This window comes from Pteronotus mesoamericanus, unplaced genomic scaffold, assembly GCF_021234165.1.
Source record: "Pteronotus mesoamericanus isolate MK-2021 breed Mesoamerican mustached bat unplaced genomic scaffold, CSHL_Meso_final scaffold_174, whole genome shotgun sequence".
Classification (NCBI taxonomy): domain Eukaryota; kingdom Metazoa; phylum Chordata; class Mammalia; order Chiroptera; family Mormoopidae; genus Pteronotus; species Pteronotus mesoamericanus.
The window spans coordinates 23,914,600-23,936,636 of record NW_026555309.1 but is presented as its reverse complement, the minus strand read 5'-3'; the positions used below and the strand labels follow the sequence as shown (position 1 = coordinate 23,936,636).

At 37.6% G+C, this 22,037-nt stretch overlaps 1 protein-coding gene across 3 annotated transcripts in view; it reads right to left on the bottom strand.

Annotated features, from left to right (window-relative positions):
• Nucleotides 1-22,037, bottom strand: part of OXR1 (oxidation resistance 1) — a 370,698-nt gene that overhangs the window by 229,272 nt on the left and 119,389 nt on the right. Inside the window, exon 1 of one of the 3 annotated variants that reach the window (XM_054590385.1) lies at nt 3,978-4,061. The exons of 1 other annotated variant lie outside the window; for it this stretch is intronic. In XM_054590385.1, coding sequence (XP_054446360.1) covers nt 3,978-4,003 — 26 coding nt within the window. In that variant the 5' untranslated portion in view covers nt 4,004-4,061. Of the gene's footprint in view, nt 1-3,977; nt 4,062-22,037 lie in introns of those variants that run through there. One more of the 3 variants, XM_054590388.1, reaches the window with a different exon arrangement.

Genomic DNA, 22,037 nt, shown 5'->3' with positions numbered 1-22,037 from the left:
AAATTTGTGTGGTTTGGCACCCATCTTATATCATTTTGAAGTTACCATTGAAGAATAGACCCCTTTTTTGTCCTGAGTCTTGTAGATGCACATGACCTTAATACAAAAATGTCAAATACAGATGGAGTCAGGATCTAGACCATGGTCTGTGTGTTTTACACATGAAATGTTCCAAAATTTTTGCAAGACTCTGGGTACACAGTGGGTACATAGGCAAGTATGCTCCCTCTCCTCAAATCATCTTATGTCCTCATAGTTCTTAACTCCCCACTGTTTGAGCATATGGCAGCCTTCCTGACGTTATACCATACATACTATTTACACATGTGACTCTCTTTCAACCACTAACCTATAAAACTCTGGAGAGCAAAAATCAGATTGTATTCATTTTTGAATCTTCTTATAACAAAAAGTCAAGTGCCTCGCAAAAAATAAAAGCTAAAGAAATTTTTACTGAATTAAATTGCAATGTATGTACAATACTTACATTTTTTATTGCTGGTCTCAAGAGATATAAGCACTTTCTAGGAAACAATTAAAATCCCATACTATATAAAGTTTTGTCTCTTTGTGCTATTTTAAAATCATTAATGTTCCAACCAGCATACTTCAGCATCATCAAATCCAACATTTGAAAAATAATTCCAATTATTCTGAATTAGAAACAATCGTTATAGAAATTGTTTTGAAACTGAGCTGGTTTTGAAGTGAATGATTACATGTACATAAACTTTCTGAAAATGTCAAAATTATAAGAACAAATCCTTTATTCCACATAGTGTATGTTTAAAGAGTAACTACTCTAATATATTTTCTGGACAAGCTTTTGTTTCCAAGTGAGCAGAATTTATCTGTATGAATAAAATATATATTAGAGCATATATATATATATATATATATATATATATATATATATATTTGTAGGATATCCAGTCATGCACTTAGATGTCGCCTTAGATTACAGATGGTGCAAAATAGAATGCCCAGAGTATCAAGGTTAAAACACATTCTCAGATGACTGCATTCTTGTCATTCACCTCAAGAGGATTTTTTTTTTTTGCACTAAACCCTGAGTGAATAAACAATGTAAAATTTCTTTCAGACATTTAATATGTAAATAGAGCTGGGCTCCAGTCTTTAGCTTTGATGGGTTCCACAGGAACACGAAAAATGTTATTCTTTTTCCAGTTCCCATTCTTGATGGGGATAGTACTGAAACTCTGCTGCTTTACAGAAAATACTCCCAATTCTAGAAGCAGGAAAAGTCCAGAAAATGACTTGATGATCTGCTTGTTCTTGAGAAATAAGAAAATGAGCAATTACTTTTTTGAGGCACAAAGGTCAAGTACTAACCATAGATATACTTTGTTTTCAACCTTTAAAAAAAGATTCTTAAAAAAGATAAATATCTCTTTCAGGGTTCTATAAAATGGAAACACAAAAGCATTTAAAGAATAACTTTTCTTTACTCAACAGGTACCAAGGTGGCTTACAGATTTAGTTCCACATAAAACACAGTGAACTGCTGTTGTGTCAGCCATGGAAAACATCCTTACGGAGAATGGCCCAGGTTGAATATTTCAGAGTGGAAGCTTCCTGTCCTTGTTTATTGTTTTCCCTTTCCAATCCAAAGTTTAGAACTGCAATAATTTAGTGTTCTTTTTCCTGCCATGAGCAAAAGTGCAGTGGTATACAGACATTTCAATTTTTACATTTCCTAAGTCATTCCAGTTTGCTTCAAAGACTCTAAACCTAAGATATGACATAGAACAAACACATGAGATCAATTATAGCCTTTGAGGTGATGGGGAACATTTTAAGAAATGTGTGATTTTGGTCAAGTAAATCGCCAAGAAACTGAAGTATTAGGAGGACTTTGTTTGTTACCAGACCTTAGCTTGCATTACCAGTGCATGAGCACCTGGCTCATTCACTCGTTCTGTCAGGTGTCTATTTCAAACACTTAGGCAACTGATCACTCATTTATCTGAACATCTATCATGTCATGAATAAATCATGGTTCATTCATCACATAAAATATTATGCACCAACGCAAAGCTGACTATAACTCTACTGGCCTGGGGCTAGCATTGCTCTATGTGATGTATAAATTGGTGAAATACCAAATTTCAGAGTAATGTTTATAGTATATTTTTACTTTTGTCTAAAAACTTGTATGCATGTGGGAAAGCATATCTATGTTTGTTGTTTAAGCATGACAAAAAATGTGCAAGGATATTCTCCACTGCCAGAAAAGTAGATTTAGAAAGGGAATAGGGCATATTTACTCTTTGTACATTTTATACTGCTGTATTTACATCAATAAGCACATACTTAGTCATTTGAATATCTAATAAAGAGTTAGGTGAAATTTTTAAAAAATTGATCTTGGATTAGATTTGTTTTAGTTTCTTTTTTTTAAATCAAGTGCCCAGCTATTATGGACTCCAATGCCATCACTTACTAGTTGTGTGATGCTGCAAAATTTATTTGCCTCTTTTATACCTCAGTATGCAAATTGGTATAATAGGAATAACAACAATACCAATTGCAGGAGTGGTTGTGATAATTGTGTTAATACGTGTAAAGCACAGAACTGTGGTCTCTATTAAATAATAAACATCATTTTCTAGTATAACTGATTGTGTGTTGGGGCTATTTGCTAAGGTTTCTGGGTAGCGCTCTTGGTTTTTTAGCCAAAGCACATTCTGTGTAGACACCTGCTTTTGGCTCAGAACTTTGGGTGGATTTTGTCACTTAAATATTGGTGGAGGAAGGCAAGAGCTGCGAGTTTTACTGATTTAATAAAGAGTCAAAAGTGATCAAAGGGGGTAACACCTATTGAAGCTGGTTAATTTTAATTAAACAATTTCAACCCCTAAAATATCTCTATAATTCAGGGAGAAGCTATATATTTCTAATTTAGTTTCGAGATAATTGCAGTGTTCTGGCTTCCAAGATGAAAATCGATGTTCAGCTGTAAATGTCAAATCAGGCAGCAGAATAATGCTAATTAAGTAATCTGGGTAAATACTCAGGCTTCGAAAATTATATTTTCTCCCACCTACCCACCTCTGAACTTGGCATTGGAAGGGAAATAAAGCTTTCATAATGTAAAATATAATAATGTAAAATACTTTTAATACTTGAATGATGTTAAACACTATCAATTTTTTGTTGTCTACATCTTACTGAAATAAAGAAAAAGAAAATACAATCTTATAGTCTTCAAAAAAAGAGAAAGAATTAGTGAGTAAAGGGAGTTACCTTACTTCCAGGGTGGAAGAGGAGTTCCTGCCCCTGGGCTGTACCTGATGCTCTAAAACGATCACACAGGTATCCACCAGTGCCCATGAGCAGCTGAAAGCAAGAATATCTAAGAGATATTCTGGGTTGTTAAAACTACCCCACTGTTAGTTTAAAATATGAAGTGCTTGAAAAACTATTATTCTCAGAAAAACACAGACAAAATTTTTCATGACTTGTTTTTTAGATTACTTTTAAGTGATTTTAAATAATGTATTATGCTAAATACAACATACTAAAACATGTTAAGTGCTTAAGATGCTTTTAACGGAGAATAAAAAGGACAATTATCTCCTCCATGTCACTTAAAATCATTTAAACCACACTATAAGAGGTGTTAGTAAACAACTGGTAGAAATAACATTCATTTTAAAATTACAAAGCAGTATGGTTTGGAAAGGAATCAGGTGTAATGGATACGGCAAACCAAGCGTGTTGGAGGGGTTCCCTTTCTTTAATACGCATGCCCCTGGCAGCCTGCCTTGTTCATGGTCCCATTTCACCAGGAAACAAATAGCAACAGGAATCCATCTGTTTGGTCCCATAAACACAAAGATTTGATTCCCCACTTCCACAGAAATCAGATATCTATTTGATAATGGAACTAGGAAATGTTTTCTTCATAATAACAGAGGAAGTAACAACAGGTGAAGCTGGTAGATCCCACCTACCCTGGGCTGTTTCTGTCCTTCGTCATTTCTGTGGAGGCCAGAGGCAACCTTATAGCCTTGCGGGAGCCAGTCGGATCTGCTGAGCGTTCTGTTACTCTAGTGAGCCTGGTACTTGATGTCTGGCAAGCTCCGCCCACACCTCCACCAGCCAGGCTGCTGGGGGAGGGGCTGGCATGCAGAAAAGCAACCAAGGAAAACAAAGATCCCAAACTCCATACAGCAAGCCTTGAACAAGCTGTTCAGTGAGTACAACAAAGGCGGGTGTTAAATGCAATTGCTCTTCAGTCCTGTGTGTGGGATATGCATCAATAAGTGTATTTTTCTTTGCAGCATATCATCTAAATCAGACAATAAGATGTGTTAGTAAATGCCAGCGCTGTGGTGAACTTTCTTTGTAGCACACCAAAAAACAAACAAACCAACCAACCCACAGATGCGATTTAGAGAGAGTGTCCATATCAGACTTTTAACCACCAAAGAACAAAAATATTGATGTCAACACCATTCTAACTATAATTTATTGTATTCTTAATATGTGCTAGGCGATGTGGTTAAGTGCCCGAATGCATTACTTAATCTCTCAGTGGCCTGTGAGGCAGGTACTATGCATATTTCCACTAAACCAAAGAAAGAATGGAAATCAGCAAGGTCACAGAAACTTGGTCAAGGTCAAATAGTAAATGGCAGAGATAGAATTTGAACTCTGTCCTTTAAGACTCCAAAGACTAGATTGTTGACCACTTTACCGCATTTCCCTCATGCTTTTATATTATTTTCAACAGAGTCCAGAACATTCTTCCTAAATATGAAAAGAAAAATAATTAGATAAGGTATGTTTAGTAACTTAATGTAAAGCATTGCAAGAGATAATCCTCAGTTACCGTTGAATTAATACCCTCAAAAAGTTAAAAATGCCTTCAAAAAACATTTATCTTTTAATATATTTTCAAAATCTGAAATGTAGGTCATAACATTAAAAATGGAAATATGAGCTCTGGCCGGGTAGCTCTGTTGGTTGGAGCATCATCCTGATATACCAACTCTGAGGGTTCAGTTAGGGCACACACAAGAAGCACCCAATGAATGCATAAATAAGTGGAGCAACAAATTGATGTTTTGTTCTCCCTTTCTCTTCAAAAATAATTAAATAAAAATTTAAAAAAAATAAAATATGATCCTTAGGTGTAATTTACCCAGCATCATAACAAATGGAAGCAGCAGAAAAAGTAAAACATCATTTAATGGTATGTCAAGGGTGGGATAAAAACTTAGATTTCTTCCACCGGAGATCATTGTCGAAATTCAATTTCTAAGTGGAGAAGCTGCCTATGGATTCAGAGAAGCTATGAAATAGGATAAACCCAGGGCATTTCCACACCTTGACTTGCAAAGAAAAGTAAATATGAGTTAAAGCAATTTCTTGGGAGTACAAGCCAATCTGCTAGGAAATGGCATTTGCATATACAAGGTATCCACCTTGCTGATTTCTAGAGATGACAGTGAAGGGGGATGAGCCACCTCTCATCACTTATATTTTTCACTCTAATCCATCTGCTTGGCCTGGAGAAGAAGACTGTCGCAAAGCCAGCCTCCATTTCACAGCCCAGTAAAAAAGGGTTCTGCTTGCTTTCCCTCCACACATTAGGGAATGAAGAACATCCCTAGACTGTGGTCTTGTTAATGCTTCTGTTTACCAGAACCCCATCCCCAGGAGAAATTAAGGCCAACTTACCTGGAAGGGAGGACTTAATCTGGCCCAAGAACAATAAAAAAATCCATTTTTGCCATTCTCCTTTAGCAGGAGCTACATTCTTATTGATTTTTTAAGAGGAGCAGTAAGAGATGACTTGCCACGCATACAAATTCTTTCTAAGATTTTGTTAAACTATGAACTAATTAGCATGAGAGTCCTTTTATTTCTTTCCCTAGATTTTTATTCAGGTAAAATCTGATTGTGTGGACGTCTAGAGTAAATTTAACATGTAAATAAACTCTAAAAAAGCCACGGATGGCGATCCAGGAGGATGCTCCTTGCCTTGGCAAAAATGGGGAGAGGGCAGTGGGAACCAGGCAAGGCAATAAGGCCGGGCCTCTAGCACAAGCTGCGGGGGTGTCATCCGGGGGTGCTGCCCTGGCCTATGGCCCAGGTACTAAGGGGCAGTTCCCAGCCCGTGGGCACCAGGCTGCCAGCCTCAGTGTCCTGCAGATGGATTTGCCTGTGTTCTGACAGACTCTTAAAATTTAGCAGTGAGGCCTCATGGTACTTTTCACTGTGTTGTGGTTCGTTTGTCTACAGTGATTCAGGGTTCACCTTCTTGGGTACTTAGTGCCAAAATAAGCCTCTTAAATGACTACAAACTTGTCACCTGCCCATGAAGTTATACTAGAAATAAAGTAACTGAGATTAGCTGCACGGCCAGGCTCTGTAATAACAGGGAAGCAGGTGGATGTTATCAGAGCTGCTTTAGTCATCTTGGTTTAATTCCCTCTAAATAAAGGGCTCTGTCGGTAGACTCATTAGAAAAAGGATTTAGAAACATCAGGAAAAGAACTCTCTTGGAATTCTTAATGCCTATTGCTCAAGGTCATATGTAAAATACTTTACATTTTTCTTAAACACTGCAATTTTTATTAAATTCTCCTCATTCTAATATTTGTATGGTATATATAGATGTTGTGTGTATGCACACATATAAATTTTCTACAAGAATTTTGAAATTAAATGTTTCAGAAGATCACTTTAAAAAAAAAGTCAAATGAGGAATGGATATATTTAACAGACGTCTACAAGTCCAAGATCATCTGTAAATATAAACAGTGGTTCAGTTATACTGTGGGAATGTCATAAATGAGAAGGCACTATTTTATGTACAGGGTTCAGCACAAATAATGCACTTTTTATTATAAAATCTTTTATTAAAAAATCATAAGCATGTAATTCTGCAACATAACAATATCACACTCAAGCATACCATATGATATTTTAGGTGAAATGTTTAAATTAAAACTATAAATTATTATACCCATATTACTACCCTACCAACCACACTCAAGCAGGTGTTACTTCTGCTGGACTCTGTATGTAACCTGAGAATATCAATTGGTAAAAAGCACTGGTCCTCTAGGTTAACATGCTATACTAATATTCTAATTTCAATTTGGCACTACTTTATATTTTACTATGTTCTTCTAAGATGAAGCATAAACTTTTATTACTATTTCATTATTAACAATTCCAACTGCCAAATATTGTTTTCAATATTGTTTTTTAACTGCTTATATCCAATGACATCATAACTTCACACCAACTCCAGTGCCTCCTTGGAAAGAAACAAATGACAGTTGGAACCCTGGATAGTAATCTACTCATCAGTGGCCTAATATTTTTAGATGCATGCTTGCTCTATAGTAAAATTTAACAATCCAATTTTATTGAATTGGAAGTTATTCTATCACCTGGAACTAGAAAGAAATGAAATTCTCTTTTCACTTTTAAGTACACACCAGATAATTCAGATAATGTTCACTTACTGAAATCAGCAGTGCTTTCAGCATGTAAAGAAAAAAAAAACATTTTCATTGTGCTGATTGCCCTGTGACATTATTAGTATTAAGGACAAATTGTGCAGCGTCCATATGGCATCCCTGAGCACAGCTGCCCAGGAAAGGCCGCACTGCTTCCTGCAGAGCCGAGCTAACCTGCCACAGCTTTTGGGTATGGGTGCCAGTGTAGGAACAAACCAATAAGTTATAAATCTATAATAACCTAGACAACACCTACTATTTCTTAAACTGCTGTCCACTGTGCACATTCTTAGGGCAATCTCATAGATGGGGAGAGCCCCTGTTGATCCCCTCTGTGACAGATATTTTCTCCATTTTAGTAAAAATGAAATAAAAAATCAATTAAGTAAAATGTTATTAATGCCTACAAATAATCAGAGATTTATTTATTACAAGAGATTGAGAAATTATCTCACGATGGATTTTAAATCACAATTATCTGGGGATGAAGATCGGTGTAAAGGGTAGGGAGTACTTCGCAGCTTATACACCTGAATTTGAATCTTGACTCTGCCCCTTACTGGTATTGGATCAAAGGTATACATGATGGACAGATGTTCCTTTGTTTTGTTTTTCTCTCCCGATGGTCAGCGCCATGTCTTTTGGGGGTAGGTACAATGCACCGCTTCTCTCCATGGGTTTGAGCTGTGTTGACCCACATTCCTGCCCAGAGAGAGCATGTGATTCAGGCCAGGCAACAAGGGCAATGGCACGGGATTCCAGAACTGTGTCGGAACTGCAGGGAGAGGAGAGACATGGCTGGTCACCGGGGGCTGGTGAGCTGAGAGGGTGTGAGCGGGCAGCTGCTGGGCGCCATTCAACCCGCTCAGCAGGGAAGGCTGTGTGTGAAGGGAGCTGACGGGGAAAGCACAGCCCAGTGACAGACAGAGGGAGATTCTATATCCTCTGGGCTCAGGCATGAGGGAAGCCGGTTCTTTCCTGAGACCTGATACAAATTCCATCACTTGAAATTGTAAGATCCCAACAAAAACTTTAAGTTATCAAACTTCCCTGAACTTTGTATTTTATCTACTCTGTGGCATTCATAGCTTCATAGTCAAAATACATGACAACACCCTTTTCAAATCACATTGAAATCTCCAGTTCTTTTGGAACTATGTACACGATGCCTCAGCATTACAGCTCCTAATTAGTTTTTTGTTTTCTTAATCATCTATTCAGTTTAACAAAGTTCACAATCTTATAGCAAAATTTGCTTTCCTTAAACTTTAGCAAGCAAAATGCAAAACACTCTGAAAAGTTTCTCTGATTTGGTGGAACATTAGCATTGCTTAAACCATTGGGTCCACAGTAATTCAAATGATCATATTGCTATACACACCTATGCAAACTTGCATGCATATAACATCAAAATGAAATATTTAATAAGAGGCAACATTACATTTTAGTTTTAATATGTAGAAAATATATATCACTAGGGAACAATGTCAGAAATGCAAATGATTGAAAATATATGCGACTTAAAAGAGAAATGTAATATTAAACATGTCCTTTAATAAGCCTCTTTAATAAAAAGGCTTTATGTTCATTATTTTTCCCTCCTAAAATGACTTATAGGTTTGTATAGGGATATTTGGTAGATGATAGAGTAACCCTCTAAGAAAAATAATAATAATAATAATTTCAATGTAATTACTTTTATAGATGAACTTAACTGATAGATTGAAACAACAGAAATGTTTCTTCCGTTATATACCCACAAGGAAAAACAAATAATATATTTAAAAGAATGTTTCTTTAAGCATTGTTTAGAAAAGTGAAAACTAAAGTAACTAAAAGTACCATCTAGAAATAATAGAGTGGGTAAATAAAATGTATGGAATAATATACCACAATTAAAATGACTGGCCTAGATAGATGGATGGAGATATAAAGATATGTATATACAAACATGGACATATTTTGAAAAGAATGTTGGTTGAGAAAAGCAAGATGCCACAAGATGCATACAGCATAATTTTTATGTAGTCTTAGAAATCATAGAAGACTATTTCTATATTTTTTCATTGAACGCCTACTTCTGGGGTATCTACTTTATGTCGGCCATTACTCTAAGCACAAAAAAGGATGTCGTCCAAGAAGGTCTCTGACCAAGGAAAAGTTTGTAATCCAGGTCAAGAAATAGACAGCAAACAGATAAAAGCATGCACACATAGATACATAGGCACATTCTGTCAGGTGGCGGATGAAAAATGAAGCCTGGAAAGGGTCGTGAAGGCAGTTCAGCTATAGATTGATTGGTCTCCCCAACCTGCCAGGGGGTGGCTTCTGAACAAAACCCAAATGCAAGCAGTGATTATTGAAGCCACGTGAGACGGTCCTGTGGAAGGGTAACCCAGGGTGAGGACAAGCAAATGCAAAAGCCCAGAGATGCAGCTGGGAGGCCAGTGCGCCTGGAGCGCAGGGAACAATGAGGGAGGCGGGAGAACGGAAGGCTGGGTCACACAGGGCCCTGGTGAACAAGGCAAGGCCTTTGGATGTTATTCCAGAAGGCAAGGAGAGCACTGCACAGCTAGGAGGAGGGAAGTGACATGATCTAATGCCTCTTTTTTAGAGGCCCTGCTGGCTGCTGGGTGGGGAAGACATGGAGTTTGTCGGGGTGTGACTGCGAGAGAAAGCGAAGAACAGTTAGGAGATGGTGCAGTGATCCTGGTAAAATGTGACAGGGGTCAGCCTAGGGAAGTGGCCAGAGCAGGTGAAAGGGGCTGGAATTATGATATACTTTATTTTGAAGGCAGAGCCAAGCAGACATATTGTTTGTGCATCACACTATGTTGTAAAAACCTAAGAATATACATGTCAAATGTAGAAAGGGTTGCCTCTAGGACATGAGGAAGGAGGATAGGAAACTATAGCTAGCTTCAACATTCTAGTATTTTACTTCTTTAAGAGGAGAAACTCTGATGTGAACATGTTATAACCTTAACATTTGTTAATTCTGGGTTTCAATGTTTGTTTTATTACTTGTGTACTGTTCTGGTTATCATGTTTTCCCAAGAGAATTATATTCTACATAGAAAAAGTGATATCTATGCTTTCTTTTCACTGTGAATCGCTGATTCACTCATTCATACATCCATTCATTGATTCATTCATTCAACAAATCTTTGAATGCCTACTCATGCCAGATGCTGGTGTGGGTGCTATTAAAGCTACCGGGGCAAAATGAAGTGGAGTTTATATTCTGGGGGGTGAGGCAGACAGCTGAATAAAGAGATACATGATATGCCATTTTGGACTAGGGGATATGAAGAAAGATAAAGCGTGATGGTAGAGTTATTTCACATTGATTCTAGCTCTGTGTTCTTATAAGAGAAATCTCACTTATTCCATTATATCCCTGTGGTTACAAATCAAAGATTTAATTACAAAATCATAGAAGCGTAGGCAATTGACAGCTATAGGGAGGTCAAGAACACAGGCTTGGGAGTTAGAAGCCCTGGGCTCAAAGTTGGCACGTGTTCCAGTTACCTGCCCTGGCTTAAAACACCAACTTATCACCATCACCATCATCACCACCACCACCACCACCATCATCATCTTATTCTTATTATTCCTTAAATGTCATGATTGTGTGTGGCAGCGGTTTGGATCAGGCAGAGGGGAGACAGTTCATCTCTGCTCCATGATACTGGAATTTCAGCTGGGATGGCTCAAAAGGCTGGGGCTGAAACCACTGCTGGCTGGCTTAGCATATTTGAGGACTCCTTATGGCACGGTGGCCTCAGGACTCCAAGAAGAAGTGTCCCGGAAGTTGTGGGCAGAAGGTGCAAGATTTCTTAGGACCTAGCCTCTGAGTCACAGAATGTCACTGCTGGTCAAGCAAGTCACTACAGCCAGCCCAAATTCAAGGGAAGGGGAGTTGAAGTCCACCTTGCAGTGGGAGCGGTAGCAAGGAATTTAATTTACCACAGTGAATTACTTAACTCTCCAAAGAGGCATTAATCTAGTCTATAAAATGGAGCAATAATGTTTACCTCAAAGAATTGTAAGGGTGGCAATTAACGTGCAGAAACTGTCTAGTACCTAACAGAAGAACCTCTAAAATGATTTTTTCTCTTTATACTTTCAGGGAACAAACAAAAACTTCAAAACCATTTTCGTCTGAGATGAGTAAGGTCAAGGAAATCCCTGAGGTCCACTGGTACGGGAAGAGGTGGATATTCATAAGAAAGTTCTATTAATTTTTCTAGAACTTGAAAGACCATGATAAGATGATACCCCGTAAAATCAGACTTACAGTGCTCCAAACTCTGGGCATCTGTCTTGGTTCTCCGTGTTGCAACGTCTATAAAATAGGCAGCAGCATTGTTTCAGAGTATCGTGTTACACCCAGCCAGAGTTTAGAAGGGGAGAGAGTTAGGTAAGTGAAGTCTTTATTCTTAGGATTATGAGATCAATAGTTTTCCTCTGGAGACAGCTGTTAAAACCAAGGTATTCTGAACATAGTACTGAATGTTCCTGCACTTAGCTCTGAAATGAAGTCAGGTAGAGAGCACAGTCTACATCTGAAGAAAGTAGGGGATAAATTTAGCTTGCATTCCCATCTGTGCTGTATATTTTTAAAATGCTAGCTAATTTCACCCCATTGGTACCTTTTTAAGACTAAGCAAACTAACTTGTCTTTTGGCTTGTATAACACATATAGTTCCTTTCAACTTTCTGCAATGGGCCTTTGGATGTTTGAAAAATACATTCATTTTTACAAGAGATTATGACTTTAGGAAAAATGCTTAAAGGGCATAAATGGAAATGAAAGCATAAAAGTAGCTACAGAAAAAGAATAGGTTATAGAAATCCTCCTATTCTTAATTTCCATTTTAAGTGAACATGTATAACCATCAATGCAAAGAGATAAATTATTATGGAAATTACTGGAAAATACTTGCACTACACATGCATAAGCTTTAAATATACTGAATTAAATACAGGAGGACATTCACAAATTTACCTACATTTCACAATCATGTTTTCTTAGCAAAACTGAGAAACCCAAAACAGCCTGAAAAAAACTCAACCATCCTTGATAGAGAGAAAATATATAATCTAATAGTCCTCCAAAAATGGGAGCCTTATTGATTATTGTTTGAGAAAGTAATCATTTCTTAAGCCTCTACTATGTGCCAAACGCTCTGCTGGGATCTGAAGATAATTAGAAGAAATTCTTCTCTCTTGAGGGGGACACTGTCTTGGGCATTACCCGCCCCTCTGCCTACTCAGAGATAGAGGGTGGAATGAGGTACTGGGGGCCAATTTTATCTGATAGGGCAGCCACTCTTAATGATTTTCCATCTGAGGAACAAGTGTGAGCAGATAGAGATCTTAGAAATATCACACATCAGTAAGTGAGGGGACCAGACTGAGCCCAGGGCTGAGTGACTGCAGAGCCCTGGCTCCCTCCTGTGTCACACAGCTTGGGATCAGAATCCTGTCCTCGCATGGTGGTTGTAAAGTTTTGGACAAGCACCTTAAGTGCTCCAAGCCCCAGGTTTCTATTCTGTAAAAGGAGGTTTTAAATATCTGCTCATGGTTGAGAAGATAGGTTTTAATGTTGGGGAAAGGGTATTCTAGGGTACTCATGGGCACAGGCTGCACCAGACCACGCTCCTCACACACCCTCTAACCATGAGATGCCTACGTATGTTAACATTTCAGTGTTGACCTTCTAACCCTAGTATCTTTATGTCCTAATTAACATGTTTAGTTGTTTTTAATACTTCAAAGACCACTTACACGAGTCTGTCAGTTTTCCTTAAGTGCAACACTCACAGTCATCACTGATCCAATACATCAAAGTTCTAGTCCAATATTCTATAGTGTTAAATAGCTTTGAAGTCCAAGTCTAGTGTTATGTACAATTTGTCACCTAGATCTTTGAAAGAGATATTGACAACTCCAGGCCCATGATTTTGGAATTCCATAGGATAATTAACTAAGTGTCTGCTATGAGAAAACTGTAGAGCAGTACACTCCATATCCATTCCAACCTTCCCCTCCTTTGGCCTTCTCTGCAATAGCATGGGTCAGAGAAATACATACACTCCCAGTCTCCCTCGCAGGAAGGGATAACCCGTACAGTCCTGGTCCATGAGAGATGCACGAAAGTCTTTTGACAGTAACACAGAAGAGCCTCCTAAGGTGACCTCATTTTTCCCCCCAACATCCTTCTTTCTGTGTTGAATACAGACTTGGTGCCTGGGAGTACAGCCCTCTTGTGCCCAGGAGGATGGAAGTCGATCATGGGCTTCTGAGAAAGGACGTTGAAGGAGCTCATTATCTTAATAACAGCTTTAAGCACCCACTGTATCCCTGTGCTTCCTACTTCCAGATTTCTTCTTGTGTGAGTAAAAAAAAAAGACATAGCACTTGTTTAAGCCATCATTTATAGCTGTGCTGTCCAATATGGTAGCCATTGGCGACACCTGGCTTTGAATTTTACATTAATTAAAATTAAATAATAACAAATTTGGTTCCTTGGTATTGGGCTGTGCAATTAAAGACCATTTATAGTATTACAGAAATTTCTATTTAAACAGTACTGAAAAATATTTTTGGTTTTTGCAGCCACATATATTGTGAATGTAACAAATGCTAATATTTTCATCACTAGGCTAAGGGCGAGACATTTTCGTCTCTGTCCCCCAACTAAGCTCATTTGCCCCCGGGTATCTGTTTATTCCATAGAGATACCACACATTGGTTTATCATTAGCGTTTATCCAAAAGATTTCTCACACATTTTCAGAGGATTAGATTAATCTGTCAGAACATACTCTATGAACATAGCTCCAAATAAGCATGTACTCTTCCCTGAAGATAATGGCAGAATTAAGAAATTAATATTCCTATGCTAACATCTCAGGAAGAAGGGAAAATAGCCACAATCATGCCACAATGACCACAGCTGTCAATTAAAGCACCAGAATTCAACACACAGTGACCCTTGCAGGGGTGGTTCTCAGCCCTTTCAGAATGTACTAGTTTCGTTTATTATCTTAAAAATTAACCCAGAATGAGAGCTGAATCTGAGACCCGAATCTGAGACCCGCATCAGCCAGAGCTGCAAGCCTGGTTGGTGGAAGTCTTCTGGTAAACTGTGTCCTGCGGGCTCTGGGAGCCAATGAGCATAATCACGAATCAGTCCACCAAATGAGGAGGCATAGCGCAGAATTACAATCCGTGGGGAAAAAATAGCTGATGAGGCACTTTCATATGATTTTTAACTTCATTATGGTGAAAGAGAGAGAAATGATAAAAATTTCAAGATTATTTCTGATGAATTTCCTGACATAACTTCAGTTTCAGTTTACTTATTTACTTCTAAGCCACATTACAATAGCCATTATGATAATAATGGCCAATATTTATGTTTTACTATAAGCCAGGCAGTGTCACAAGTAATGTTCATATCCTTTTATGTAATCCTTACAAATTTACCCTGAGATAAGTACTGTTATCACTTTAACTTTACAGATAAAGAGACTGAGGCACAAAAGAATTTTGAAAACTTAACCAGGCTCACAGAACTGGGTAAGCAGTGAAACTCAATTTGACCCCATACAAGCTGTCTGCAGGGGTTTCACTCTTGGGCACTGCAGTCTTTTAAACTGATCATGTTCCTACAGAAATAAGTCAAGAATTACTCAGCGAATACGCACTTTCATCCCTGTGCTGAGATACTCCAGAAGCCTAAGACCACACGAAAACTTTTCTCCATCACTTAGCACCCTACTTCTTAAGGAAAAGAAAACAACAATTATGAATATGAATATTGTCCAAGACATCAGGTTACTTTAGATTCAGGCATGACCTGTCAATAAAGTATTTCAAAGAAAGAAGGATGAATAAGCCAGGTAATAGAGCCCCCTAGAGTCTGGATAGCAATTAAAAAAATAATATATAGTAGCAAATAACTACAGAACCCTTAAAGTAGAAAAGAAACTTTCTTTTTAAAAAATATTCTGCAGATTTTTAAATTGATTACGCTATTACAGTTGTCGCAGTTTTTCCCCCTTGGCCCCCCTCCACCCAGCACCCCGCACTCCCTCATGCAATCCCAACAGCATTGTTCATGTCTATGGGTCATGCGTACAAGGTCTTTGGCTACTCCATTTCCTACACTGTCCTTTACATCTCCATGGCCACTCTGTAACTACCTCTTTGTAATTCTTAATCACCAAACCTCTTCACCCATTCCCCTACCCCACCCTCCCATCTGGCAACCATCAAAATGCCCTCTGTATCCATGATTCTGTCCCCGTTCTTTTTGTTTGCTTAGTTTGTTTTTTAGAAACAATTGGTGACAGGTATGTATTTACTGCCATTTTATTGTTCATAGTTTTGATCTTCTTTCTCTTAAATAAGTCCCGTTAACATTTCATATAATAATGTTTTGGTGACTATGAACTCCTTTAGTTTTTTTCTTATCTGGGAAGCTCTTTATTTACCCTTTGATTCTAAGTGATATCGTTGTTGGTTAGAACAATCTTGGCTACAGGTCTCTGCTTTTCATGACTTTGAATATTTCTTGCCAATCCCTTCTAGCCTGCAAAGTTTCTTTTGAGAAATCAGCGGACAGTCTTATGAGAACTCCCTTGTAGGTATCTAACTGCTTTTCTCTTGCTGCTTTTAAGATCCTCTCTTTATCTTTAACCTTTGGCATTTTAATTCTGATGTGTCTTGGAGTGGGCCTCTTTGCATCCATCTTGTTTGGGACTCTCTGTGCTTCCTGGACTTGCATGTCTATTTCCTTCACTAAATTAGGGAAGTTTTCTTTCATTATTTTTTCAAATAAGTTTCCAAGTTCTTGCTCTTTCTCTTCTCATTCTGACACCTCTATGATGTGAATGCTGGGATACTTGAAATTGTCCCAGAAGCTGCTTACAATGTCCTTGGTTCTTTTGGATTCTTTTTTTCTTCTTATTGTTTTGATTGGTTTTTTTTTGTTTCCTTATGTTCCAAATCATTGATTTGCTTCTCAGCTTCATCTACTCTACTGTTGTTTTCCTGTAAATTGTTCTTTATTTTGATTAGTGTATCCTTCCCTGCTGATTGGGTCTCTTTTATGCTGTTGAGGTCCTCACTATGTTCCTTGAGCATACCCCAACACTGGAGCTCAGAAGGAGTGAATCTGAGTAGGCCCTTGTGTGTGGGTTGTTTAAGGGGAGCTGTTTGGAACTCCAGAAGTTTATTCTACTGATTCAATCCCTGCTGGTTTTTGCAGCCAGAAGTTATGGGAATTTATCTTCCTATCACTGGATCCTTGGATTGGGTTGGGGGGCATTGGTGTAGGGCTGGGACTCCTTTCTCCCAAGGTAACCCTCCCAAATTTTCATCCACCACATGTGTATGTGGGACTGGGTCATTCCATGTCTCCATCCCTCCTACCAGTTTGGATGGATGTGGTTTTTTTAATTCTGTAGTTGTCAGACTGCCATTCAACTTGATTTCTGATGATTCTCAGTGATGGTTGTTCTATATTTTAGTTGTGATTTTGATGTGATTGTGTGAAGAGGTGATCTGTGTTTACCTATGCTGCCATCTTGGCCGGAAGCCTCAAAAAGACTTTCTTGATGGTGTAGATTGATTGCATCAATAGCCCCAATTACTGGCTTCTCATATTCATGCTTTTTATTCTTTAATTTTGTGTTCCCCTTCCAATCTGATGCTGAATTTCATCAAGTAATTTGCTTTGCTTTGGCCAATGACATAGAAGTGAAATTGATGGAAGCAAAAGCTTGAAAAACCATTTGGTCATTTAAGCTTCCAAGTCTGCTTCTCTGAGATCATGGTAAGAACCTTCCAGTCTAAGCTTCTGAAGGAATATAATAAATAAACATGCAGAAGGAAGCCCAGTTTCCCCTTCCAGGACAATCCTAGCCACATGAGAAAACCCAGCAGAAATCAGAAAAACCACCCAAGAACTAACCGCAGACCAAGTAAGCCCATCTGAATCCAGAAAGACCAAATAGCTGACCTATAGACAAGTGAATAAGGATAAATGTTTAATGTTTTAAACTAATATGTTTTGGGGCAGGATGTTGCATAGTATTATTTTGGCAATAGGTAACATATTTGTAAAATAGGAAAGAATTCTGAATTTTCCAATTTATTTTCCAATTATACAGTTCAGAATTGCTTTACTAGATTTAAAGAAGACTAGAATTCTATACTAATGATCTCCAAAGTATATGTATTTGAAGAGAGGGGGCACATACCCAGGTGTTCCCCCCAAAAAAATCTATTTCAGAGTGGTATGAAAGATGTTAAAATTTCTATTTATGTTAATAACTGTTATGAGAATATGTTTTATCATGTACAGAGTACAGTATAGTAGCTCATGTGTATAACTTATTAATAAATACATGCATATATATATTTTCTTGATAGGTGCACCCTCAAATAAGTTCAGAGGCCACTGACCTTGACTGTGTTTACATTTGTAGTTTTATTTTTTTAGTAATAGTTCTTCTTATATTGTGAACTTCCATGGCACTTTATCTCTTCAGGAATGAAACGAAGACCAGTTTGTTGGCTAGGGTCACTCTTCTCTTCTGAATTTGATATGAGATTTTAAATATATAAAAGTTATTAGTATTTAGTTGAGATAAACTCAAAAATTAAAAGTAGTGACTGTATAGTGGTTTCTTTTTTATACATGATTAATGTGTAGAACAGTCACATGAGAAAACAGATCACAGCCTCTTTGACTTAAGAACATTCCTCAAATACTAAAACTTTAACTTATCATACCAATTATGGTCTTATATCTTATTAATATTTTAAACTATTATATTTTAAATATGACATATTTTTACCACTAAATATTTAACAGTAGATACATTTATTTTAATGAGTATAAAGACTTAGGAGTTTGTGATTTTATAGGCAATTGTACATATTACTGGTATAGTGATTTTAAAACAAGGCTGCCCTGGCCGGGGTGATTCAGTTGGTTCTTGTCCCATGCACCAAAAAGTTGCGGGTTCAATACCCAGTCACAGTACATACCTAGGTTGAGGGTTTGACCCGCAGTCAGGGAGTGTGCAGGAGGCAACTGATCGATGTTTCTCTCTCACATAGATGTTTCTCTCTCTCTCCCCACCCACTTCCTCTCTCTCTCAAAATCAATAAATAGATCCTTGGGTGAGGATTAAAAGTAAACACAGCTAATTTAGTTGATCACATAAACTCTAAAATAACTTCCTTTTGAACTCATAAGGAATGATGTTTTATCACTCAGATGTAAAGAAATATATAGAAAGATACATTCTTCATGACTTCAAAAAAATAAAGATAAATGTTAAAACGTAAATACTATAAATTAATAAAGATGTATGACCACTAGTTCATAACCAATTTTATGATGTGCTATAGCTTTAAAAGAAAAGTAATTCAAAACTGTCAATTTTATTTCAGTATGGCTTTCTCATATATTAAATTCCTCTTATAATGCTACCATCTTTCATATTTTTCTTTCCTCTTTAGATCATTCTGTCAAATTCATACATGGGCATTTTTAAAGATATTTTTTAAAACAACAAACAGCTCCCCGTGCCTCCTGCCACATAAAAAGTTATTTTCTTCTGCTTCACACAAAAATGCTTTCCTTATTTTCTGCCCCAGAGATTTAAGTATTTTGAGCTACTGATTTTCCGAGAGCTCAGCTTTAACCCTTTAAAAGAGGGTTGGAATAGTGTGTATATATTTATCCAGGTTGTTATATTCTTTCTGAAAAAAAAAAGGGGGCTTAAGTGAAAAGTCTGATATCCATATTGATTTCCATAGTGTTTTACGTTATATCTGATTCTATACAATAAAATAAATCTGTCAGTTCAAACCACTGCAGTTGGACTGGCAAATAAAAAGTTCCAGTTAAAAAAAAAATAGCCCATTGAATTAACTGCCCAACCGAGAAACAAAGAACTGGAGAGTGGCTCAGAGCTTGTCTCCCAACAATGTAGCAATACTGACACGGAGCTGGAGATGCAGTGAGCCCTGGTCTGCTCTGGTGGGGGCGCTCTGCAGCCTCACAGAGGGTGTGGGAAAAGATATAGGAGAGCAAGTCTCCTCACAGTCTCCAAGGACTTCAGCTCCCCATGCCTCTTGCCATATAATAAGCTCATCTATCATCTATTTAGCTTTTGAGCCAACAGGCTATTGACTGGATCCAGGCTCCAGGGACGGAGATGCTCTTGGAAGAGCTGCTAACCATCACCATGTGACCTCGATCAAGCCAATCAATACCACTTACTCTTCAAACTTCTCTATCTGCAAATAGAGGGTAAGAAATAGCTTGCAACTGCACTTGCCTCAACAAAGTGCTGGGGACTGAATGAGCCCGTTCTTCAAAGTCACTGTGAATTCTGGGAACAAAGAGGCTTGGTCAGGCTAAGATACATTTTCTTATCCACAGCACTCGGAGTGACTGAAGGAACAGCCCGCCACCCCTCAAAAAGCTCCCTGTGCTTCCGTTTCCCAAAATGCCACAAGCAAATATGTCATGGCCAGATAAATGCAACCATGTCGATGCAGTCGGTAGTGTCACTGATGATAAATATAGGAGTGGACTATTTTACTTCGTGTAGTTTTCTAATAATGGTGTTATATTTTTAATGGTGATGAGCTTTTGGTATGAGCATTTTTCCAAAATTAAAAAGAATTTATGTTCTGAGAACTAATATCTGTTCATTGTAAAAAAAAATGTTTTTAATTATACAAGAAGGGTGATGTAAAACACCTCTGAACCCCATCACTCAGAGATAATCACTGTTGACATTTGGGTAACTCTCCTGGACATCTTTGTGGGTCCACACACGCATATACACATTGCACATACCCGGAGATACGTTTAAAATCACACCTACTTATCTATCAACCTGTGTAAGTATGTACTATTTTGCAACCTGCTTTTATTCCAGCTGGGTTGTACACGTATTCCTCTTCTATAAAATAAATAAATAGCGTAATTTTCAATGGCTGCTACCCTGTGGTCCATAGCAAGGATACACTATTCTACTCATCTCCATTGCTGATACTTATTCTAAAGCATTCTGCAAAGCAAACCACCACCAAACAACAGGAGCTTCAGAATGATTTCAGATCAGACCAGAATATTTTGTTATGAACAAAGGGCCAGAAAATGGCAAAGACACTATAAGATAGAGAAGGATTTGAAATCTACAGAAAGGCAATGAGAGGAGATGAACACATTAGTATATTTTAAAATGAATCTTGTATATCTTATGCTACACATATACTACTATATGTTGAGCTGTTCATTTACAAGATAAAATAAAAACTAAAGATTACAAAATCCCCAATTTGCAGATTTCACTCACAGCCCCAAATGACTCCCCTCCATTGATGAAATGTCCTCTTTTTTTTTAATTTCCTAATAATCAAATTCTTTTTGTCAAATTTGAGATTTAAGATGTTCCTCTACCACAGAGGGCCCCTTGACAGTGGGCCCCTGTCCAGCCACGGAACAGCCCGCCATGATGAAGCAAAGCCCTGTGCCTTCCTCATCCTCACTCCCTCACTCGCCACCTCCGCTGCCCCTAACCCCTCGAGGTTGCTGTCCTCTCCCTTGCGGCTTCCTACACTCTGGTCAGCACTTTGTAAATCACCCCTTTCTTCAACTCTCCTCAAATTACCCATTTTGAGCGTTCTTTCTGTTTCTGACGGTGACCTTGACTAAGCCACATGTATTTCATAGGAATAAAGACAATACAGTAATGCCGATGCAAAGTGGTAAAAGTTGAAACTACCAGTGCTATCTGTTTACATCTCAAAATTTGGCTGAGAAACTTAAAACATATTTCTGTGAATGGTAATAGCTTTTGTAGAGAGCAGCTATATTATATTAGGAACAGACAATTTGATCAATGAGCTTATTGGGCTCAAAGACACATCTGAAATTTACTTAGACTATTAAGAGTTTTATGATCATAGTTGAAGCAAATGAATTTCCTTAGGCTCAAAGTCTGAAGTGAGAAATAATTAGTTCCCGAGAGTAAGGACTATATATAACATAGTAAATCTTACTCAGATTTGAGTGATAGATCCATAATTTTAAGAAGTGTGCATTCTCTCTTATTTGTATAATCATGTCATATTTGCATGATAGAAGAGTTCCAATAGCTAACATCAATGGAATATTTACTATCTGACAGTCACCATTTTTGATATGTTATATAAATTATTGTCCAGTCCTCCAAAGGATTATGATGTAGGTACTATTATTGCCGTTTTTTTCAGATGAGGTCACACAGCAGATATAAGGCAGAGGTGAAACTTGACAGTTCAAAACACTGTATTAAGTGTGAGACACTAAAAATGATTTGTTAGGCACACAGAAATCTATTTGATGTGATATATTCCTATTAAGTCATTTAATAATCTTCCTTTCTTGCACAACCTTGTTTCTTTGTAATGTTAATTAACATTCTAAGATAAGAGAAAACTTGATAAACCC